At 39.5% G+C, this 22,580-nt stretch overlaps 1 protein-coding gene across 2 annotated transcripts in view; it reads right to left on the reverse strand.

Moving 5' to 3' along the window:
• Window positions 1-22,580, reverse strand: part of zgc:173742 (DNA topoisomerase I, mitochondrial) — a 34,445-nt gene that overhangs the window by 7,398 nt on the left and 4,467 nt on the right. For both annotated transcript variants that reach the window (XM_066685125.1, XM_066685126.1), the window contains exons 4-15: window positions 20,497-20,549; window positions 19,236-19,358; window positions 17,936-18,023; window positions 17,140-17,264; window positions 13,615-13,730; window positions 12,499-12,620; window positions 8,366-8,488; window positions 7,536-7,723; window positions 6,212-6,356; window positions 5,095-5,238; window positions 2,155-2,340; window positions 213-281 (exon numbers count right to left, since the gene is read on the reverse strand). In XM_066685125.1, coding sequence (XP_066541222.1) covers window positions 213-281; window positions 2,155-2,340; window positions 5,095-5,238; window positions 6,212-6,356; window positions 7,536-7,723; window positions 8,366-8,488; window positions 12,499-12,620; window positions 13,615-13,730; window positions 17,140-17,264; window positions 17,936-18,023; window positions 19,236-19,358; window positions 20,497-20,549 — 1,482 coding nt within the window. The remainder of the gene's footprint in view (window positions 1-212; window positions 282-2,154; window positions 2,341-5,094; window positions 5,239-6,211; window positions 6,357-7,535; window positions 7,724-8,365; window positions 8,489-12,498; window positions 12,621-13,614; window positions 13,731-17,139; window positions 17,265-17,935; window positions 18,024-19,235; window positions 19,359-20,496; window positions 20,550-22,580) is intronic.

A 22,580-nucleotide genomic window follows, 5' to 3' on the forward strand; every position in this document is an offset into this window, starting at 1 on the left:
ACCCTGATATGTATAAAGTGGAAAAGAAGATGATGATGACTTATAAATACTACATAGAATCTCAAAGCAGGAAATGCCCACTGGGAAGGTCTGTTTGCTTCCCCTTGAACTGGAAGAGTCTGACTTTAGGCTTGAGTTATTTGGCTAACTCTGAATTCCTTTATTTAATCATTAAAATGTACAAAGAAAGAAACCCAGAGGTTTATACTCACATTCAGTCGATCAAACAGGTCATCTCCTTCTTGTTTGTTTTCCATAAAAAGCTTGAGGTTTTTGAAAACCTAAAACAAAGAGAAAGCAAAAATCACTTTAGAAAGAGAGAGAGAGAGAGAGAGAATGAGAAAGAAATAACACTCAATTATTTTTGACATTTCCATGAAGTCCTGTTTCCTTCCACTCCTGCTGAATAAACTAAAGGCTAAAATATGCATGCAACTAATTACTGATAGCAGATGTGTTTCTTTTAAAATAGCCTCATTTGAATAACTATTTGTCCTTGAGCCAAATGCAGGGAGGAAAAAAAACAAAAAAAAAAAACAACAGAAGCCAGCAGACATGCTTATAAAGCAACAAGAGACTTCATCCTCTAGTCACTGAACAAAGTGAAGACCACAGTGGTGACTGACTTGTCCGTGGACCTGTCAGGATCATGATTGCAGCATGGTGTAGCACTCCCCACGCTTTGCACGTTATTACCATGTTTATCATTTACTGAACAGAACAATCTGGTCATGTTGTAGCAGCTGCTTTCACCCCCCTCCTCTTCCTTAATTCCATTACTCTTTCACACACTCACACTTTCATTTCCACTTGAGATGGGGTTTAACACTCAACATGTCATTAGACAAACCAAGACAAAATAAAGCAATATAAGATAAACACATAGCACTAGCTGGCACCAGATGCCATGATTCAGAGGCTCTGACTCTTCTGCTTAAAGACAGGACCAGGGGGGAAGGGGTTGGTGGGGAAGGATGGAAATTATGTTTCCCTTCAATTACGCTTGACATTTCCAACACCTTTCCTCCTCTTTCAATGAACCTGTTAAATATTCAGGGAACTAATTATTTCATACCTGATGACTTTCGCTTAAATGTTCTCATTTAAATAATGAGAAAGCTTGTGCTGGCAAACAGTGCTTGACAGAAGCAAACATTTTTTGCATGTGCTATCTAAACTAGCTCGACTCCTTCCATTAACATATTAGAAGCAAAACAATCATTTCCATAGCCAAAAGACATTGACCCAAGCTGCTTTATGGTTGCAGTGCCTCCCTATCAAAATGGTCTTAAACTAGGTCTACAGCTGACTATAAGTGTGGGGTGCCACAAAACTACGATTCTCTACATCAGGGGTCTTCAAACTACAGCCCGCTGCTTTCATTTGACTGGCCGCCTTTAACTACGGCAGCCTACCGCAATTTGTTTAGCCAAGGGCATAGAGTTGGGTAGAGACAGTTTGGACATGTCTCTATACCAATCCAGCGACTACTGAAATGTTCTTCACAATCATTTTGGACGAAAATTACAATACAGCAGTTCATCAGCATCTCGTCAGTGTACTTCATACAAACAGTTAAGATCTGGTTCTCTGAGTCCCGTCTCCCAAACCTACACTGTTTCTCCGTAACATGAAAGAGGCTGTGGCTGTAAGGAGACAAAGCGCCTTTTGAGAGACGCTGTCCACATCGCGTCTCGTATTGATTAAGGGACAGTGCACCAGCTACGATGGTGTTTTAGGGCCACTTCAAACGAGCTCTTTTGGAGATTCAATATCTTTGCTTATTGCGGTGCCCTCACACACACGTATCGTTAAACTCAATGTAGATGCGCAAGCCGAACAAATTGCCATCCCGTACTCACCAGCGACTTTATATTTCGGGACTAAAGTCATATTATTTAGAAAATGTAAACAACTAACTTCAAAACATTTATGACTTTATGACATGGTATATAGTGTTTTTTTTTTCTAGATGTTTTCTTCTCTGGCTGCAGTCTGGCCCCACAAAAGACAAAAAAAAAAAAAAAAAAAAACTACAAGCTGGCACTTTGATTAAACAGTTTGAAGACACCTGCTCTACATGCTGATGTACAGATGTTTTATGGTAGCTGTGGAAGCTATGATTGGTGAAAAGGATTATTCACATGGTCTTACCCTTTTGGAAACAGGAACCCTGTTGTAGTAGCGGATGCAATCTTTACCCAGGAAGTCGAACTCCACCACACACTTTTCTTCATCAAGTGTGTCATGCAAAGTTATGTGTTCCACTCGCAGAGAGCAGCAACCAACTGTATCAGCTGTTTCACCTTCCTCTTTTTCATTACCTGCTCTCAGGGCCAACTGTGGATGGACACATACAAAAATACACACACACACACACCTGCTCAGAAAAGGAACTTGGACCTAGGCCCTGTGCATAGGAGTTTGGGCACTGCAGCAGGATGGGACGCTGTCCAGCTACCAGAAGGTCATGAGCTCAATTTGCACCCATGTCAGTCATAGCAGGCTGCTGCAGTGTCCTGTAAGCACTTAACCCCTAAACACTCCAGGCCAGGGTAGAGGCTAATAGTGTGTCTCAACCTCTGATCTTTTATCTTGACATAGAGAAGCTCACACACACTAACTAACGTGTGTCGATTGTCAAAAGTCCACAATAATTTTAAATGCTACAGTACCATGCATTGTTCAGTGAACAAACAACTTATTTCCTGTACAACCTATTTATTTTCAGATTTCAAATTAGATATATGATAACCCACTTATACAAGACCCACTGCAGTCATCTTGTCACAGTGGAATGATGGACACAAACATCCTTTTTTTCAGGAAAAAAGCTAAAGCTTGATTATTCCCAAAATTAAAAATTTATTCTTATAAGTACAACCACATTTCTAGAAAAAATCGGGACGTTAGGCAAAAAGTAAATAAATACAGGACACAATGATGTGCTGATCATATTTGCCCATTTTGAATTTGATGCCAGCTGCATGTTCTAAAACAGCTGGGATAGGGCACAAACGACAATTTGTGTAATGCTACAAAATAATGTGTTTAATTAGCAATAGGTCAATGACATGACCTGGTTTAAAATGAGCATCAAATATTCTGTCAGATGTAAGGATAATTCTCAAAGAGAATAATTCTCAACTGAAAAGAACCTGGGGCTTTTATAATGTACAGCACATAAAATCATTAAAAGTTTCAGAGACTCCAGAGAAACCGCCATGCTGTGTTGTTTGGACCCTGAGACGGCACTGAATTAAAAACAGACAGGTTTGTGTAGTGTAAATTATAGCATGGGCTCAGAAACACTTCCCAAAACCACTGTCTGTGAACACAGTTTTGTAGATGACACTTATGTTGGACAAGGAGGCCTGGCTCACAGTCTCCTCTCCAATTCATCCCAAGGGTGTTCTATCAGGTTGAGGTCAGGACTGGTGTGGAAGAACTTGACTGGCTTGCACAAACCCACTCATCCATGTCTTCAAGGACCTTGCTTTGTGTACTGGTGCACAGTCATAGTGGAACAGGAAGAGGCCCATCTCCACACTGTTCCCACAAAATTGGGAGCATGAAATGTCTTGGTATGCTGAAGCATTAAAGTTCCATTCACTGGAACTAAGGGCCCAAGCCTAACTGCTGAGAAACAACCCACACCATAATCCCCTGCCACCAAATATTACACTTTACATAATGCAGTCAGACAAGTACTGTTCTCCTGGCAAATGCCAAACCCAGACTCGTCCATTAGATTGGCAGACGAAGAAGCATGATTCATCACTCCAGAGAACAAGTCTCCACTGCTCTAGAGCTTAGTGGCAAACATTTGCATTGCACTTGGTGACGTAAGGCTTGGATGCAGCTGCTCTGCCAGGGAAACCCATTCCATGAGGCTCTCTGTGCACTGTTCTTGAGCTAATCCGAAGGCCACTAATTTTGAGGTCTGTAGCAATAGACTCTGCATAAAAATGGCGTCCTCTGTGCACTCTACGCCTCTGCTGACGTGTCATTTGACGTGGCCTACCAGTTCATGGCTGAGATGCTGTCATTCACAATCGCCTACACTTTTATTATAGTACCACTGATAGTTATGTGTGGAATATTTAGTAACAAAATTTCATTCCTGGACTTGCTGGACAAGTGGCATCCTTTCACCAAGCTGGAATTCATTGCACTCCTGAGAGCAATTCATTATTTCACAAATGTTTGTAGAAAGAGTCTGCATGCCTATGCCTGGTTTTATACACTTGTGGCCATGGAAGTGATCAAAATACCTGCATTCAGTTATTTGGTTGGGAGAATGACTACTTTTAGCAATATAGTGTATATGTGTCGAACCTCAGATGAGTGGTTCATGTATGTGGAAGATAAGATGTCTGAGGGCTGGATAATTTTGTTTACTGGGTTGTTCTCAGAACACCATTGAAGGTTTAAAAACTTAAACCAAGTAAATCAAGTAGCCATTCCCATCTCTGAAGAGACATCCAGATTTCTTATCCAGTTTTAATCATAATCATTTTTTGTTATCATAACCATCATAAACATTACTGATGTCCTATGATAAAATGGTATTGCCCCAGCTAACCTCTATATAATACATTAGACTAAAATTTGGAGATGTAGATAAATATTTCGGAAGAATTCAGCAGAAAGCAAGTCTCCTGAATCAAATGGAAGCTTCAATAAAGCAAAGAGAGGGCACAGTATCTTGATGGTTGTCTTCACTGGAAATTAAATAAATGATTTATAGGTTATTATATCAAGATTTCATGGTTGCAAGGCTTGACCTGATTCAACAGAGCCAACAAAGCTGAAATAAATTTCTGGTAAATATAATTTAGTAGGCAGTAGCAGATGTCTGCGAGCTTCAATAAGCTCTTGAATGTGACCTTCATGGTGGTCATTTGAGTTGGAGTGAAGTCCTAGCAGTGCAATTTATCAGAACTTTTTACACTTTGAGTAATGTTCTCTGAACAGTGTGTTTACTTAACAGTTAAGTATTTATTTACATAAATTATTATTACATCAAACACTTCAAAAAGAAATTTCATAGTACAACAGAAAACGAGTGTTTATTTGTGAGCTTGTACTGACCTTGTCAATGAAATAGAGGGCCACAGCTCTCTGGCGAATGCCCATACTTTTAGACTTCAGGTCTTCCTGGTACTGGGTTCGGATAGCATCCACACATGTCTTGAGCTTGCGAGCCACTTCATACTTCTCCCAGTCTTTCTCACCCTGGACATTGTAAAACATTAGTTTATCTGACCATAGTGCTCATCTTTCCAAAGCATTCAAATCAGCATTTAAAAACACACTACTAGCCTTGAAATGATAAAAATGATCTCCCTGACCCTCGCCTCTATGCATTTTAGGGTTTTATGAAGAAATTTTAAAAAAGTGCCTTAAAAACAGTGATGTAAGCAATACTTTACTGCACTAAGTAAGGTCATATACTTGAAGAGGTGAAGTCCAAGTAAAAGTGAAAGCCTGACAATCTTTCAATGGCGTACTTCTGAGGTTGGCCCTGTTGGCGTATTTGTGTATTAATTTCCTTCCCACCTACGTGTCAAAGGTTAGCTTATGTTTTTGTGCCTGTAGCTTGTGGCAATCTAATTGGCCCACAACACTGTTACCCTCTACACCTTGTGTTGCCACAGTAACACTCCAGCAAACCAAGCTGTGTACATTCATAGCTATAGAGTGAAGTGGAAGAGAAAAAAATAAATAAATAAAAAATAAATAAAAGACATGAAATAAAGGAACACAGGCAGTGAGAAAAGGGGGGAAACGTGTATACACAACCATATTCTACATCTGCATTCCTTTGGGAATAACCTTGCTTATTGTGAGGCGTGGGTAATTGAGTAATGATGGAATTGATTGCTTTGCATCCTGATTTGATTGTGTGTGTGTGAGAGGCGGTGAGTGGAGCGAGACAAATGATGAGATGAAACACGGTGAGGGGGACCAGGCAAAAAAAAAATTGCATGGCTTTTGAATGCATTTCATTCTGTGCTCTGTTTGATTAACCAGCACTGAGCGCTACAGCTAAATGTCATCAAAACCTAATCTATTAACCAACAGAGGCAAATACAGATTGACACGGGGCGAGGAGGAAATGAAGGAGGGGGAGAAAATGGAGTGAGATACAGCAAGTAGAAGAAGGAAAGCAACAGCTAATGAGTGAGAGACATTTAACTCTTTATACCTTGAGCTTGGAGTTTGCGTTGAGCATCACATACTTGCAGGAGCCCTGCACATTCTCAGTCCAGCTGGCCAACCACGTCACACCATTATCATGTCGAACTTCTTTCCATTTGTGTCCAGCAGGGGGCTCTGGGACTCGGCCTTCCCTGCAAAGAAGATCACAGCATGTAAGAGCACAGTTTACCTAAGAGTCTAGAAAAAAAGGCATTTTAACACACAAGACTAAATCAGCCTGCAAACCATCATTTTGGAACATCTGTAAAAGAGCAATGCTTTTTCCAAAGGTTAGCATGATGCCTTAACTGGCATGTAAATAAATTCCAGAAATGATTTACTTATTTTTTCCCAAAAATTGTCATAACATTAAAGAGAATAGAAAAGAAGACACCACTAATAATTACAAATCATAACATTCCATTAAAAAACAAACCAAAAACCCATAAACCATTACACTTCCTCTTCAGCCTGCAATGATTTTTAATAATAAAAGTTTAACTTATTCTCCCGTTCATACATGGAAATTATATATGGATATAGATGAAAAATAAGCTGTAAAGACTTTCATTATGGATTAACTCAGTGAAGTCATAAAAAACCAAGACATTAACATACATCTGTATATTCTTTCCCTACTCTGAAGTTACCAGACGTGTTTACCTGGACTGCCTTTTAAACAGAAACAAGATCCAACAGTCCCATCAGAAATTTAAAAATGTATTTCAACACTAAAAACGAGATGTTAGGATATGATGATGCAAAATCAAGTATTTTATTTATGGTTACATTTATATAACACATTTCAAGACACCCAAGGACGTTTTACAATCAACACAGCACAGAATGCTATTCCATTCAACATTCAATCAACACACTGGTGAGATGCGGCGACGTGCACAGCATACTCTTAACCAGGAGCGACGGTCCACCTTTAGGACTGCATAGGGGGCATTAGGGGATTCACCCAGGGCAGAGCACCAATATATATCTGAGCATACTCACATACAAACATTCATTCACCTACACACTCAATCCCTCACACCAGGAAAGGTTTTTTGAGTAGCCAATTCACTTCAATTCACAATTCCTCCATGTTTTTGGACTGCGGGTGGAAACTAGAGACCACGGAGGAAACCCCTGCAGACACAGGGAGAACATGGAAACTCCACCTAGACGGAACTTGAAACCAAGAACCCAGTGCTGACACATGAATAGGCAAACCACCAAGCCTCCAATTCCTGTTTTAAGATGTGAAGCACATCATTGAACTGACTTAAAACTCACCTCCATACTCACTCATTTTAAGAACCCTGTACCTTAGGACTTACCTGCTGCAGTTGATGATGATGTCCTCTGGCTGGATTCTCTTCTTCAGCATGCCCTGTTTAGGATGATCTCCTCTGCCTCTGAAGAGCCCTGGAGGCTCAATCTTAAAGTTACCAATACGTTCCCGATGGTGGTCCAACATGCAGTAGCCATATTCCTCTAAAATCTTCTGATTAGCTTCTTTTATAACCTTGAATATTTGAGATGAAGTAACAAACACAATGACAGTAATTCACTACTGCATAACAATCAGGAGGAAAAAAGCATTGATGTACATAGGAAGAATTCTAGGCCAAATTTACAAAGAGTAATATATTACAACTTGAATTAACCATAAATGAACATGTTTAAATATTTGTTACTACTGTAAATAATGGTGAAGCTGAGTTGCTTATGCTTTGACACAACCTGTGCCCTCACATTCAAGTACACACAAAAAAAGGTAAGAACATACAATAAGTCTATTATTTAAGTCGATTTCTGTTTCAGTTTTATTTAATTTTAGTTGCTTTCATTTTGTCTTATGATTTCTTTCTGGGCCCTTGGAACTGGAATATTTTGCTGCACTCTTAGAAAAGGTTATGTGAATCTCTAACTTAGGTTCTTGATGCATTCAGCTAACCAGACATCATTTATTTAGTTTTGACATTCACGTATTTGAAATCTAGTTCATGTAAAGGCATTTGCTGATGAAATTTGTTGAAACGGTGTAGGTCACAGTTTTTGTGGCTTCCAAAATATTACATGAAGAAGATAAACAACAAAAACAATAAAATCAGTTTTGATCTTTACCCCCCCACCACCCTCTCATAAAAATGCAATACATACTCACCAGCTTCTCTTCTTTGCTCATGTTTTTTCTTGCCTCCACCTTCTCTTTGTGCATAGCATGGAGCTCTCCAAAGTCACACTTATTCAGGTCAGTGATCAGCATTCGCTCTTCCAGAGTCATCTCCTACACACACACACACCTATTTTATTTCTCATATCTATGAACAAAGTTCACAATAAGGCACAAGCCTCCACTGCTAAACAAAAAGCAACGATGAACCCATCACAAGTACAGCCTCTGTCATATCAAAACCTCTTAATCCCATTTTGAATGCCACTTGATTGCCACAATGTTATCTGCTGTTCACCTTTTGAATACTTCATAACGAAGGAACAAGTACAAAAAATGAAGAGAACACAATCATCAAGTGGCAATATGTGCACTGGAGAGGCAACAGCAAGACAACCCCCAAAAAAGGATTGGTTTTGCAGGTTGTGGCCACAGGAAATGGTGGTGTGAGTCTTCCGTGTTTTAATAAAACAGTTTTGCATTATGCTAGTGTCCTTGGCACTACTGGTAGCATGAGGTGATGCTTCCACCCCACTGAGGTTGTACAGATAGTCCAGCTCCTCCAGGATTGCACATCCATATCTGTTGTCACAAGGTTTGCTGTCTCCCAGCACAGTCTCAAGGGCATGGAGGAGATACCAGGGCATAGGCTTTACCTCATGGAGAGCTTTTCAGGCACATAGAAGGGCAACAATCCAGCTACAGGACAATAATCTGCTGCTTTCTGGGAGGAGGAACAGGAGGAACCCAAGCAGAGTCCCACAAAATGACCTCCAGCAAGTTTGCATGTTTCTGATCAAACTGTCAGAAACAGACTCCAAGAGGCCGGCCTGAGGGCCTGACATCTTCTAGCAGGATCCGTGCTCACAGCCCACCATGGTGCAGCTTGATTGGTGTTTGCCAGAGAACACCAGAATTGGCAGTTCTGCCATTGGCACCCTGTTCTACTCACAGATGAGAGCAAGTTCACACAGAGCACGTGACAGATGTGAAAGGGTTCAGAGACGTCATCTGCCATGAGGGGGCTATGCTCACTACGGAGTCAGTTATGATTTGCCATGATGAAATTCACACAAATTTTTTACTCAGAGTTTGTGTGATATTTAATCCAACTTACATCATTGAAATACTAAGCATGGTTTAAGTGTTCCCTTAATTAATGTGTTTCAGCTCTGTGTGAGCTAAATGTAATATATATCAAACTGAAATGTTACTGAGAGTTTTGCACTGCACCTTTCCTTCACAGCAGCAGGTTAATGAGGGCCGTAATCCAGTGTAGCCCAACCTGGCTAATCCAAACCACATGAGAGAAAGAGCTGTGACCTCTCTCACCTTTAATGATTGCTAACTCCATCCCAAGAGTGCAAAGAAGTGAGGTAAAAAAAAATATAAAAAGTTTGACCAGTGCTGGGGTCACAGCACCAGGGACTGCTACATAACTTTCCCTCCAGCTTCTTTTACTATATATTCCAAAGTTTCATTTTTTCCTTTGTTAAATGTCACCCCAACAGTGAATCACTGTAATCTGGCCTCCAGGGCCCGGCACCACGAGCTCTCATACAGGCAATTTCAATTTTATCCTTTCAAAAGGGTGACCCATGTGCCCCTCTCTATTGCGGACACACTCACACCCCAATGGCACCCTTGGGGCGCTCGTACATAAGCCAGAGAGAGATGGAAGCAGAGAGGACAAGAGAGTGAAATGGACTACAAACACGCCTTTTCACATATACAGCAGCCCAGAGACACACCAACACACTATCAGAAATCAATCAACTCAGACATAATCCCAGCTTGACCTCAGAGCCTGCACTATTGAATAAATCTAATTCAATAAACACAATCTCAATCAAGTTCTCCTTAAACAACAACTCTCAGAGCGAGTATTTTCAGAGTTGAACAATTTTCAGAGCTGGACAGGCAAACGCGCGTGGCTAAGGGGAAGAAAATAATGATATCTAATAGTACATTGTTGATGGCCAATTGCAATTTATTTACAGCCAAACTGGTGAGCCAAATACAAAGCATAAAAACACAACAGAACACTTCTAGTTCCTCTTATTAGCTGAAGTCACAAAATAAGTGACAATATTTACTCATCAGTGTACAGAAGTGGTAGAGCAGAAAGCAAGAGCAACTTTCTGATTACAGTAGGTCCAGTTGTAAACATTGGTTTCATTATTATCAACACTGTCCTAACAGTGCAAACAGTTTACACGCACACACACATATATACACACACACACTGCTGGTCACCAAAAACACAGCAATGCATTTTATATTTGAAAAGAAAACAAAAAAGGCTTACTTTATTCACATTTGTATATTGCTTTTTACAATATCTACAATACATAAACCATAAACAGGCAAACTGCATAATTTAAAGCAAAAACTACATATTCTAAGCTTGACCACTTGCGATCATACATCAATAATAAGCAGTAATGCATCAAATTCCTTTCCTCCCCAACTATCGTTTTGCAGAGTCACAGGATCTTGTATACATGGACACCATGAGAAATTCTGGACTAAATGTTGGTGGACCCATGGAACTGAGAGTGAAATTTATATTCAATTTAAATATAATCATGACTAATGAACAGCAATGACTGTTTTATCACTTCTGATATCCGATGCAAAATCAGTGTGAATGCTGATCCAGCATATCACTTTGAATATGCAAGTATATGTGCATGGCTTATTCAAATATAAGAAAAAAAAAATTGTTGTATGTCACTACTAACAAACACATAGGGTAAACAGGTCTCTAATGTGAGCCAATTACCACCAACACTAGACCTACATAAATGCACCTCCCCTCTCTCTGTACACACTCCCATGTGTGCACTTCCACTTAACCTCCTGTCTCCTCATTACTGTTTGCACAGTATTCGCTGTGGAAGCCAGTGTGTGTTCTAAGGGCAACTCAGTCATGCATTGCAATGCATGGAATTCATTATCACTTGCACCTGAGTCACAACATGGATTTACATTTAATGAGAATCTAAATGGAAGTTAAATAAATAAGCAAATATTTTGCACTATTACTGCTAAGCAGGCCACCTGTTAGTGATACAGATCATACAGGTCAGTTTTCAGAAATATAAAGAGCCCCAAGAAATGATTTTAATATTTAATAGGCTAAGAGAAGTGACAGAAGCATTATTAAAAATGGTGCTGCAGGGGCACTTACATCATACAGGCAGAGTATATCTCCATATAAAATAGGGCACGCAAAGATATCACACTGATCTGTCTTATCATTCTCTATTCCCCATCTCCTTCTCGCTCTCTCTTTCTCCCGCTGATTGACAGCAGGGTAGTGGGCGGAGACTGTGCTCAGTGAGGCGAAGCGAGGCTTCCGTGTTATAATAAAACAGTTAAATTGGATTTGTTCGTATGTGGGGAGCAAGTTGTCTGGATTAGCATATCAATGCCTTTACACAAATCGTATTTTCAAGAGCACTGAGCGCTAAGCAGCACGAAATTAATTCTGCATGATAGGCCCTAGGCCCTGCTGGGGTGAGGAGAGCACGGACCTGGTTCCATAACCCCAACCCCCCACCCCCAAAATGAATAATCCATCATCCATCTCTCCTATCACAGCCATGCACATCTGAGCAGAAAAACTTGGGTCTGAATACAGCTATGAACTCCAAAAGAATCTATTAAAACTGATAAATATCACCCACTGAAGAAAGAGGAGGGGGAAAAATGCAAGGTTCAATAACCCGCCTGGCACCTCTTTTCATGGCAACGACACTTATAATGAGATCGATATAAAACGTGAAATTATAAAATGGTGCACTACTTCAATCATACTGTAGTTTATTCCGAGTTCTAATGTACTTACACCTAAACTAAAGTGAATAGACATTTGCTGATATTCAAAGATACTTTGCCTGTTCTTCTCCAAAACATCTGAGTTTGCAGTTTTGGAATAGATTCTTCCTTTAATTTTTTTCACCTGTCTATAACTATGGATGATTAAAACCTATACTATTTAAGCTTTAAGTCCCATGGATTCTTGCTTAATAGAGGGCTACATGTTCCAGTGTCTCTTAGGGCTGGCCACAGTCAGCTGCCATACTTCATAATGTGCATCACACAGTAGGACTCCGTACCTTTCTCCAGTCTTTGAAGAAATTGTTGCGAAACACATCTTTAGTGGTGTACTCATGATCCAGCATCTGAGCAAAGAACAATGCAACTTCTTCTGCAGGAAGACTCAGCTTCACAGCCTTGCCTATTAAACACACACACGAAATGTTAGCATAACACAGACAATTATGAATCATTTACCTCCCATCTCTGCTTGTGCAGAATAAACTGAAAATTAATCTAAAACGCAAACACTGGATCAGTATCTATATTGCATGGGATTTGGAAATAAATAATTAGGTAAACAAAATCACTCTTGTTGAATTGCCCCTAATGTAATTTAAAAGCAACATGACAAAGCATTCAAGCCACATTTGTAGACCTCAATAAACTTATGTTTGCTTGTTACAAAGTGCTATTTGTTACATTCCCATTCCCACAGCAATGATGTGGTGGTGGGAGCAGTCTACATGACACTCTCTCTCTCTCATTCATCATGTCTTATTCTAGTGTGATCAATGAAAATGTCTGGGTTTACTTTGAACAAAACAAGGATGAATCAGCAAGCAGGTGATGTCCCACAGGAGAAACAGAGGAAATACGAGAGAGAGAAAGAGAGAGAGAGAGAGAGAATGAATATCTGTTTAAATCAATTCCAAGGAGCTGCTCCTGTGGCAACTTTAATCAAAACTCCATCTAAACACTCAGAGGGGTTATAGCCTAAAAAACCTAAATGTTTTCTGAGGCTCGATTTTTGTTCCGGCAAGATGAATGGGCTGTGTCTGCTGCGATGGTCCCATACTTTAAAGAGGGGTCTCTTCTGTCCATTGCAGAGTGGTTATTAACAAAAGCAGCTTGCCTGAGCGCTAGAAGAAAATTACGATAGCCTCCTCCATGCTCTCTCATGAGGCCTGCTGACCCAGACAATGGACAGAGCTGGCTCAGAGCTGGCTCAGAGCTGGGCTCCATGCCCAGTTGGAAAGAAAAATGAGCATTTCCAAGAAATTTACAGATGCGTTCTACACATCGTCACAGCTTGCACAAAGTATTCGTCAACTGCTTGACTCTAGTCCAGCTGCAGGTCCATGCACATTCAGAACCTGGCCCTTTCTCGGATATCACAGAGACAAAACATGTACCATTGTAATAGAACTTGACGTTGTCAGGAAGGGGCTGATACTCAGGTGGGAAATATGGCCCTTTGTGTTCTAGAAACTTCCACTTGACGCCATCTTCATACTTCTCCTCCTCCCACCTGTAAGAACAAAGAGCACCTTTTAATTGCATACACCAGAAATACACACACTTGCAGACACAGACAGGCCCCTTTCACAGAGTGACAAAATCAGCCGAGTGAACAATTAGTTTGGATTTGGATTTAAAACAAAATGCAAAATCACACCATTGGACAACTCGGAGACAAAAGGAAAGACATTTCTTTTGAAAATATTTTCCATAAAATATAGTTTAATGTTGTTTAACACAGGAAGAAATCTCAGCTTCATTTGTTTACTTGCTGAAACCCAGTGCTGGCCTGTCTTTGTTGTGTGCAGCAAACACCTGACCATAGTTTATATTAACCGTAATTTTCTCCTCAATATACTCATTGTGGTTTGCACCACACAAATCAACATGCTATGAGTCGAATGTTTATTTCTCCTAAACTGTTATGTCAATGGGGTGGCAGCAACGGTGGTGCAGCAGGTAGTGTCGCAGTCAAACAGCTCCAGGGACCTGGAGGTTGTGGGTTCAATTTCCGCTCCGGGTGACTGTCTGTGAGGAGTTTGGTGTGTTCTCCCTGTGTCCGCGTGGGTTTCCTCCGGGGGCTCTGGTTTCCTCCCACAGTCCAAAAACACACGTTGGTAGGTGGATTGGCGACTCAAAAGTGTCCATAGGTGTGAGTGTGTGTGTTGCCCTGTGAAGGACTGGCACCCCCTCCAGGGTGTATTCCCGCCTTGTGCCCAATGATTCCAGGTAGGCTCTGGACCCACTGCGACCCTGAACTTGATAAGAGGTTACAGATAATGAATGAATGAATGAATTATTGGCAACAATCATGATGGTGGGAGAGTGAGAGCCATCCCTAATAAGGCCAGTTGTGTTCTCTTGGACTTGAAGCCTTGGTTGCCTCTGGAATTACCAGGAATTAAGCTCAGGATCTCAACACTTCACCATCATTACTAAACAACTAAGCCTAAAAATTATCTAAATAAAACAAAAAAGTTATTTATGGAGAATAGCCAACGTTTTTGTGTTTATCTGCAGCGACACACTTTACACACATGACATTGTTTAATGACAAATACAATTTTTAAGCTAATATATTTCAAGCTAATATAAGCTAATATTTTTTGAGGTAATAAGTAGGGCGACTAAGTGGGTCGTAGGTGGGGAGAGGCTGCATGTTGGTTCTCGTCTCCCCTAGAACGAACCTGTGCCTACTGTGCCTTGCACGCAGTGGTTGCTGGGGAAGTTAAATGAAAACCTTAGGTGGGCTACGCTGTAAGTTAAACTGAGTCCAGAATGTTTAGTGCAGGAAAATTTTGTAATGGAAGGAGAGTTGATCCCGTCTGTAATGGAGAGGCCAGCGAAAAGTTTAGGCAGCACTAAATGATACAGAGCAAATTGTGGGTCCGAAGGCTGAATTGGTGAGGGCTATTAATAGGTCATGTTTGCCAGGAAAGTTGAAACTGTGGGGTCTGCAGTTTGGCCTACTGTCTCGCATTAGATAGCCACTGACTGTTTACGATTCTCCAATCACAAGTAGAGAGGATGGAAAGAAACATGAACAAGGCTATGAGGATGTAAGGGTGCCACAATGTTTAAGTAGTGTGCTGGAGCTACCATTCACAAGTTTAGTCAAGGAATTTAATTGTGCATAGGTGAGTCACAAGATGATTGTTTTTTAGGATCAAAGCAGCAGTGCCAATCACAAAAGAAGGAATAAAGTGGAATCTGTGAGTGACAGTACAAGTAGCCAGAAGCTCATTAGAACTAAGGGAAGTGCAATGCAGAAAAGCAGGCCCTGGACCAGGTGATTTGTGGAAAGCATTTGATATGGCCACAATTCGCCAGAAAGAAGGTAAATGATGACTAGTTTTATTCGTGAGCAGGAAAAGGAGACATGGTGCACAACAGCAGTGTCATATGCAAAACAAGGCCAGTGGCCTAGAGAAGCAGAAGATCACTTAGCAAGACATCCAGCTGTAGATTATGTACAGGGGTTGGAAAGCTAAAGCATATTCTATCAGCTTGTAAATTTAGTTTGTCACATGGTGGGTGTATATGGAGACAATCAGGAGGTTACAGTTTTATCATGTTTATTGGACAGCAAATGCTTAGAGGTTAATGCATTGCTGAGTGGCTTTAATAATAAATTGGTTAGGTTTGTACAGGTGGGGGAAAATGGTCAGGAGCATGTGCAGGCTTTAAATATTGGTAAATCGGGTGAAGCACATCACTGAAATCTGCTGGCAGATGTAAGCAAAAAGCTACTGGTCCCAGAGTGCATTGCATTAAATATGAGGCTAGACATGGTGTTGCACTCCAAAATTAAATGGAAAGTTTACTTTATAGGGTTAACACTTCCATCTGAGGATGCAGTACATGAAGCTTTTAAAAGAAAAAAACTGAAGTATGCAGACCTGCCAGCTGACCTGAGAGAATGCAGGTGGCAGGCACATGTAAGACCAGTGGAAATAAGTGTTAGGAGATTTGTAGCCAAGTCTGCTACATCCCTGATTGTGTGTTTTGGCATTGGATGCCAAAACTATGGGCAGGTGTGACGGAATTATCAGAAATAGCTGAAAGGTCTAGTCAGTGGATGTGAATAAGAAGAGCACAGACTACACACAGAAACATACTGTAGATGTGTTATAGGTATGTGAAGGACAGGTGAGTGGAGTGCTGTGTTGCATTATTGTGGCTGTCAGTGATGTGGCATGTAAAGTTCAAATGGAACTGTGGCACTGAGCATGCTTTACCATTGCCAGTGGGGCATGGTACAGCCTTAGTCACCAGACAGGCCAGTGTACATTTATGGTTGCTGATGGTTAAGGGTATGGTAGGGTGATAAATCTATATTGGAGGGAGGTGGGTCTTCACAGACTTCAGTGTTGAGCCTTTCGTAGGTTCCGTGGGCTTAATTCAGTGAGAAGGGGAGGTGCCTATTTGATGAACCCACGTGTAGAGCTAGCAATGCAGTGGCTGAGTTGGGAACACAAGGACTGGGCACAGTGAGTACACTTCGGTTTTAGGTGTACACAGCACCTGTATTGGTTTGGGTTAGGATTTAAATGGCCAAAAATTACAGAAATGTTGCGGTTGCAGGATAGGAAAAGAGTGGTGTGGGCCTTATGTGAAGCTCTAATGGATTAGCATAGGATATTTTACATCTTATCCTGTGTATGATTATTTTAACCTTACATGATGTTATCTAAGAATATTTACACAAAATTATTCACATTGATTGGTCTTTGCTAGTATTTCATGAAGCCTCTTCTAAGTCAGGCTCAATACCAAAGTTTGCACTGTCTGTGTAGAGTACACTTGTGATGCTACTTTGAAAAACAAAATAACAAACGGCACACACAATGGACACAAGGTCCATGCAGACAAGGGAAAGCAAGGAACACAGGACAACTTTCTTTACACAGACACATTACCAGCGCCATCTTTGCTGCTCTTCTTCCTCCTTCTTCTTGATTTTCAGGGCCCTGGCAGCCTCAATCTCTTCCTTTGTCCTCTTCTTTTTTGCAGCAGACTGTTCTTTCTCCTCTTTCTTTATTTTCTATGAAATACAAGACAGCACAGACAAATAGTCTACATCTTCAATTTGTACATAAAAAGCTTTTTAGAAGGAATCTATATTTTCTAATTTTCAACTTCACAAAGAACCTTATAAATGCAATCTCTGCAATGCAAGAGAAGAAACAAAAGAAATGCTTTTTGGCTGACTGCAGAACTAAAAGAACCATATTTCTACCTTAAGTATAAACAGGCTACGATTCAGAAACTGTGTGAAAATTACTATTAATGAGTGGAGAATGCTAGCAATTGTTCAGCATAAAACCATTTTTCAGAACAGGCAATCAGAGACTTTTATGATTTAGATGACAGGCATTTCAACCAATTTAACAGGACAAAAATTTAATGTAAGGTGCCAAGTGAAGGGTGTGGGAACATTCTCTTTAAATGGACTATGCATTGTGCCTCACATGTAATAAAACATATAATGGTCTGAAATAAGTTCTAGAAAAATGATCTACAGAATGTCCAGTAAAGAAGGGTATAATTTAACATTTAATAACATCTAATATATATATATAGGCTCAAATTTTGAGACTGTATAGCAGATTTTTATTCCCCTTTTCCTCACATTCTTTACCAGGAATGGTGTTTGTCCATGCTCCTGTGACTGTGGTCAATTCACTGTTATAAAGCTCAGAGATTAACTCTTACCTTCTCTTTTCCTTCCATCTTTATTTTCTTCTTCGCCACACCAGAGTTTCCCTTCTCCTCTTCTGCCATTTGTTTCTTCTTCTTAGGCCTAAGGGAGACACAGAAAAAAAAATTATATAAAAGGCAGTTACTCTGTGGATTTTCTAAGTCACATTTTTAGTAATTTATGAAAGATTACACATCAAAGAAAACTAAGACCAGATATAAACAAATGGCAGATTGAGTAGTTTTCTTTAGTGTGGCTAAGTAACCACATTACTAAGCACATTCAGGACCTGTTAGATTCACACCAGTGTCTGTAGGCAAACGGCGGACACAAGTAGGAAACTGGTGCTGAACATGCTAATAGAGCTAGACATACAATAGCTGCTTATGACAAATGATAATGCACAAAATGGTATTAAGTGTGGAGAGGCCCAGAAGAAATTTTTATTTTAACTGCTGCAGGAGATATATATATATATATATATATATATAGATAGATAGATATATATATATACACTTCTCATAACTAAAATTATTAAATAAAAGGTATGTATGCATACATACACCTATTCATGTATGTGCACAAACATGTTAGGGGTTAGATAAGCATAGTTATGTCTGATAATATTTTTACTTTCTTTGCTATGCACACAATACAAATAATTGGTTAATATTCACAGCCTCAAACTGAATTATTTCAAGCTATTCTCAGATTCTAAAAAAAGTTCAGGTCTTAATCAAAATGAAAAATTATTATTACAGACAACCAAAAAAAAAAGAGGGTAAAAAGCTTTTCTTGCAAGACTGAACATTTTGGGCTCCTTTTGTTTCTTACATCACTTAGCAAACAGTTTGTGTGTTGACTCAAAATAAGCTTAGCAAATCATAAAAAAAATAAAAAAATATCTTCAAAATGGTTCTGCATGAAGAAAGACCCAGTGAAGACTCCATTAATGTTGAATGGAATTAAAATACGTGTTATCTGTGGACTGAGCTCTGAGTAAATTTGGCAACTGGACCTATAAATTTCATACTTAAGTTCTCCTGCTAAACATTTTCAGTTCAACTATTGACTAATAATTTCCTTAAAAACTGCTTTGTGCAAAGATGTTGGTGACAACATAGAACTCTGACACTAAGCTGGTTTACTCTGTGTGAGAATTGAAATTACTTTTTTGTTAAAAACATAAAAAAAGGAATATTCAACAAACACTGAAAAGCCAAAGTGCTCAGACAGTGAAGAAAACTGTGTGCGCTACATATATATTTTATCCAGATAGGTTCAGAGAAACACATACAGGGCTCTTTTACTTACACAGAAAGTGCTGAAGAGGAAGAAGGACCAGTTTCAGAGTCTCTCTTTCTCTTCCTTTTCTTCCCTTTCTTTTCAGTCACAAAGTCAACATCATCTGCCTCCTCTTTCATATTTAGCTGAAACCTGCCAAAAATGACAGAAAGAGAATGAAGTGGGGGAAAATGAAGTACAAACACTCATTAAGGGTGCTTCAAGTTCTCAAATTAAAAACTAAAAGACAACCATTCATTGTCCAATGGCAAGTGCATAATTACACCAATTACACAATACTGCTTAAACGGTACTGATGATAATTATATAATTTCAGCAATTAGACACCGCAATAATTGTGGAAAAGCAACTTTCTAATGCCATACAGCATGGCTGGAACGATAAAGGGGAGAGTGAACCAAATGAAAAAGCTACAATCACCATAACAGTGACCTGTTTCACTGAAGTCCACATTTCCTTCATCACATATTAAGCAAGGAGAAGTGCTGAATAGCATTATGATTTTAACATTTGACCTCTTCTTCAAAAATCAGCCTCCCTCTGGCAATCACCAGCAGAGTTTGATTTACAGAAAGGGTCTGATTATGCCATTCTGTGATTAAAGAGGTGTCCCTTCAATGTTTTTAGCAAGGACAGGACAAGACTCCGGTTAAGATTTAGGGTGTTGGGGAGGAGGGAGATTAGAAAGTGTGTGCGTGCATGCCCGTCTACTTGCCTGTTTGAGAAAGTGAGAGAGGGGAAGAGACTACAAGAGAGTTATCTAGGAAGAGAACGCTTGTGGGAGATTGAGAGGTGGGAAACAGAAAGAGATAGATATTGATAGGAGCTAAAAAGAATACTGACAGGAAGCAGTGGCAGACTGTACAAGTGAGAGTCAGAAACACTGAGAAAGGGAGTTAGAAAGCAAGAAATAATGGGAGACAGAACAAGAGTGCAGAAGAGTGAGCTTTTTAGAAGCAGAACGTGATGTGTTTTAGACATCATCTTCCTCCCTCCTCCTAACATTGTCCATCTCTTCAGAAATGAAGATTATCATGTATAGCTCTTTCGACACAACACATCTTTTCTCCCAATAAAGAAATTAATTTCCTGAAGGACAGGCAATATAGCAGGCAAAATCAGAATGGAAACTGTAAACAATTGTGGACATCCAAATCATCAGAATTAATTTTCAATCCAACCCACAGGCCAAAACAGAAACAAACAAAAAAAAAATTGGCAGTGAAACACAAATTGGCAGTGAAATCCAGACAGAACTAAGTTTCCATACCTTGTGTCATCATTTATTTCAAACTCTGTACTCTCTTTTTTAGGACTCTTCACCTGAAGTGGAATAATACAGATACAAATAATATGTTTCTAATTCAGAAAAAAGGGATAAACTGCAAAATGACAAAAACTTTATTAGATTAATTCATCATAAATATGAATGCATTTTTAACAAATACTTTCAAAATGATAGCTTCTTTTTATAGCACTCGTATAACATTATTAACACAATAAAAAGACATTATTGCTCTCCATATTGCACACAATTTGCTCCACTAAGATACAGTTCACACTGAAAAACACTATGCAATTACAATAAAAGTCATTGGACAAGACTCCTGACAATGCAACTGCCCACCACATGTAAATTATAAAAAATTTTCTTTGGGAGGCATACATTTTAGCAAGACAATGATATTGATTTGCTGAAAATTTTAACCATTAATACGTAAAAAGTTTTCAGTATTTAGCCAAATTGAAAAAACATTGATGTTGTTTGTCATTTTTATGTGAAGCAACTCGTGGAATGTCTACTTTTCTGTCTATACATGTTTCCCCATTTCATTCTGCAGAACATCAAACCCATTTGACATCAAGCCAGGCAGTAATTTGTAATGATTGGCTTTAATCGTAGCATCTGTTTTGACAACCTCATTTTCACACATTTCCTGCATAAATAAACTCATTTACTTTAAATGCTCCCACTGAAGGACACTCAAATCAGCCAAACCTAACAGAGAACCTCCCAATGGTTTTTTGATCTTACCCCTTTCTATACTATTTTATTCATGATTTGTTGCTCATATGTCAGAATATATAATTCACTGACTGCAACAAGCCACAATTTAAAAAACTTACATTCTTGATGAAGAACAACCCCTACTGATAAAAAAATAAAAAATAAAAAAATTCAGACTCCTTGCAAAATGATTAAAAACAGAATGCAATGATTACTTCAACCCATTATTTAATTGAAAATAGTAGAAAGGCAATATTTCACATATTAAAACAGAGAAATTTTGAAAAATATTTGCCCATTTTAAGTTTGATGCCAGCAACACATTTCAAACAGGTTGGAATCATAAACAAAAGCCTGGTATAGAGGAGTACTGTTACAAAATTATGTTTAAAAATGTCAGAGAGGTTAAATGTTTCAGGAGTAAAGTAAACAAGTGTTGACATCTCTCTAAGACTGCAGAGGCACATATGAAACCAATTCATGAATAACCCAAAGGGAGAACACACCAAACTCTTCACAGTCAGTCATCCAGAGCGGGATTTGTACCAACAACCTCCTGGTCCCTGGAGCTGTGCCACTGTGACACCGTGCTGTCCTTTTTAATGACAACATAATTTCCAATTTCTAAGAATCCAGAGAAATCTTTATTTGTAAGGGCCAAGGCTCAAAATCATTATTTGCTAGCAGTGATCTTTGAACATTCAGGTGACACTTCATTAAAAATAGACACGACTCTGCAGTGGAAATCACTGCATGGGCACAGAAACACTTCCATAAACCAGTCTGTGAACACTGTTTGTTGCTGCATCCACAAATACAAGTTAAATCTCACTAATGTATAGAAGAAACCATCCGCTGCTTTATCTGAGTCATAGAAGTTTTATGATGGACTGAGCTGAAAATGAAATGTGTCCAGTTTTTCATTCATTCATTGCCTGTAACTGCTTATGCAGTTCAGGGTCACTGCATGTCTGGAGCCTGCCCAGAATCACTGGGCACAAGGTGGGAAGACACCCTGGAGGGGGAGCCAGTCCTTTGTAGAGCGACACACACTCACACTTATGGACACATCTGAGTAGCCAATACACCTGCAAACATGAGTTTTTGAGCTGTAGGATGAAACCCACATGGACATGGGGGTCCTCATTGTCAGTCACCCAGAGCAGGGCTCGAACCCATAAACCCAGGTCCGTGGAGCTGTCCTATAGCGAGATTACCTGTTGCACCACCATGTCACCATCAACTGTAGTTCAACAAATCAAATTTTTTAATTAATCTTTTAATACACAGTCACCATGTGACTGGGTGAAATTTACAATCCTCATTCTGTAGTAAAAGATTAGGGC

The sequence above is a fragment of the Hoplias malabaricus genome, chromosome 11 (assembly GCF_029633855.1).
Source record: "Hoplias malabaricus isolate fHopMal1 chromosome 11, fHopMal1.hap1, whole genome shotgun sequence".
In the NCBI taxonomy this organism is placed as follows: Eukaryota; Metazoa; Chordata; class Actinopteri; order Characiformes; family Erythrinidae; genus Hoplias; species Hoplias malabaricus.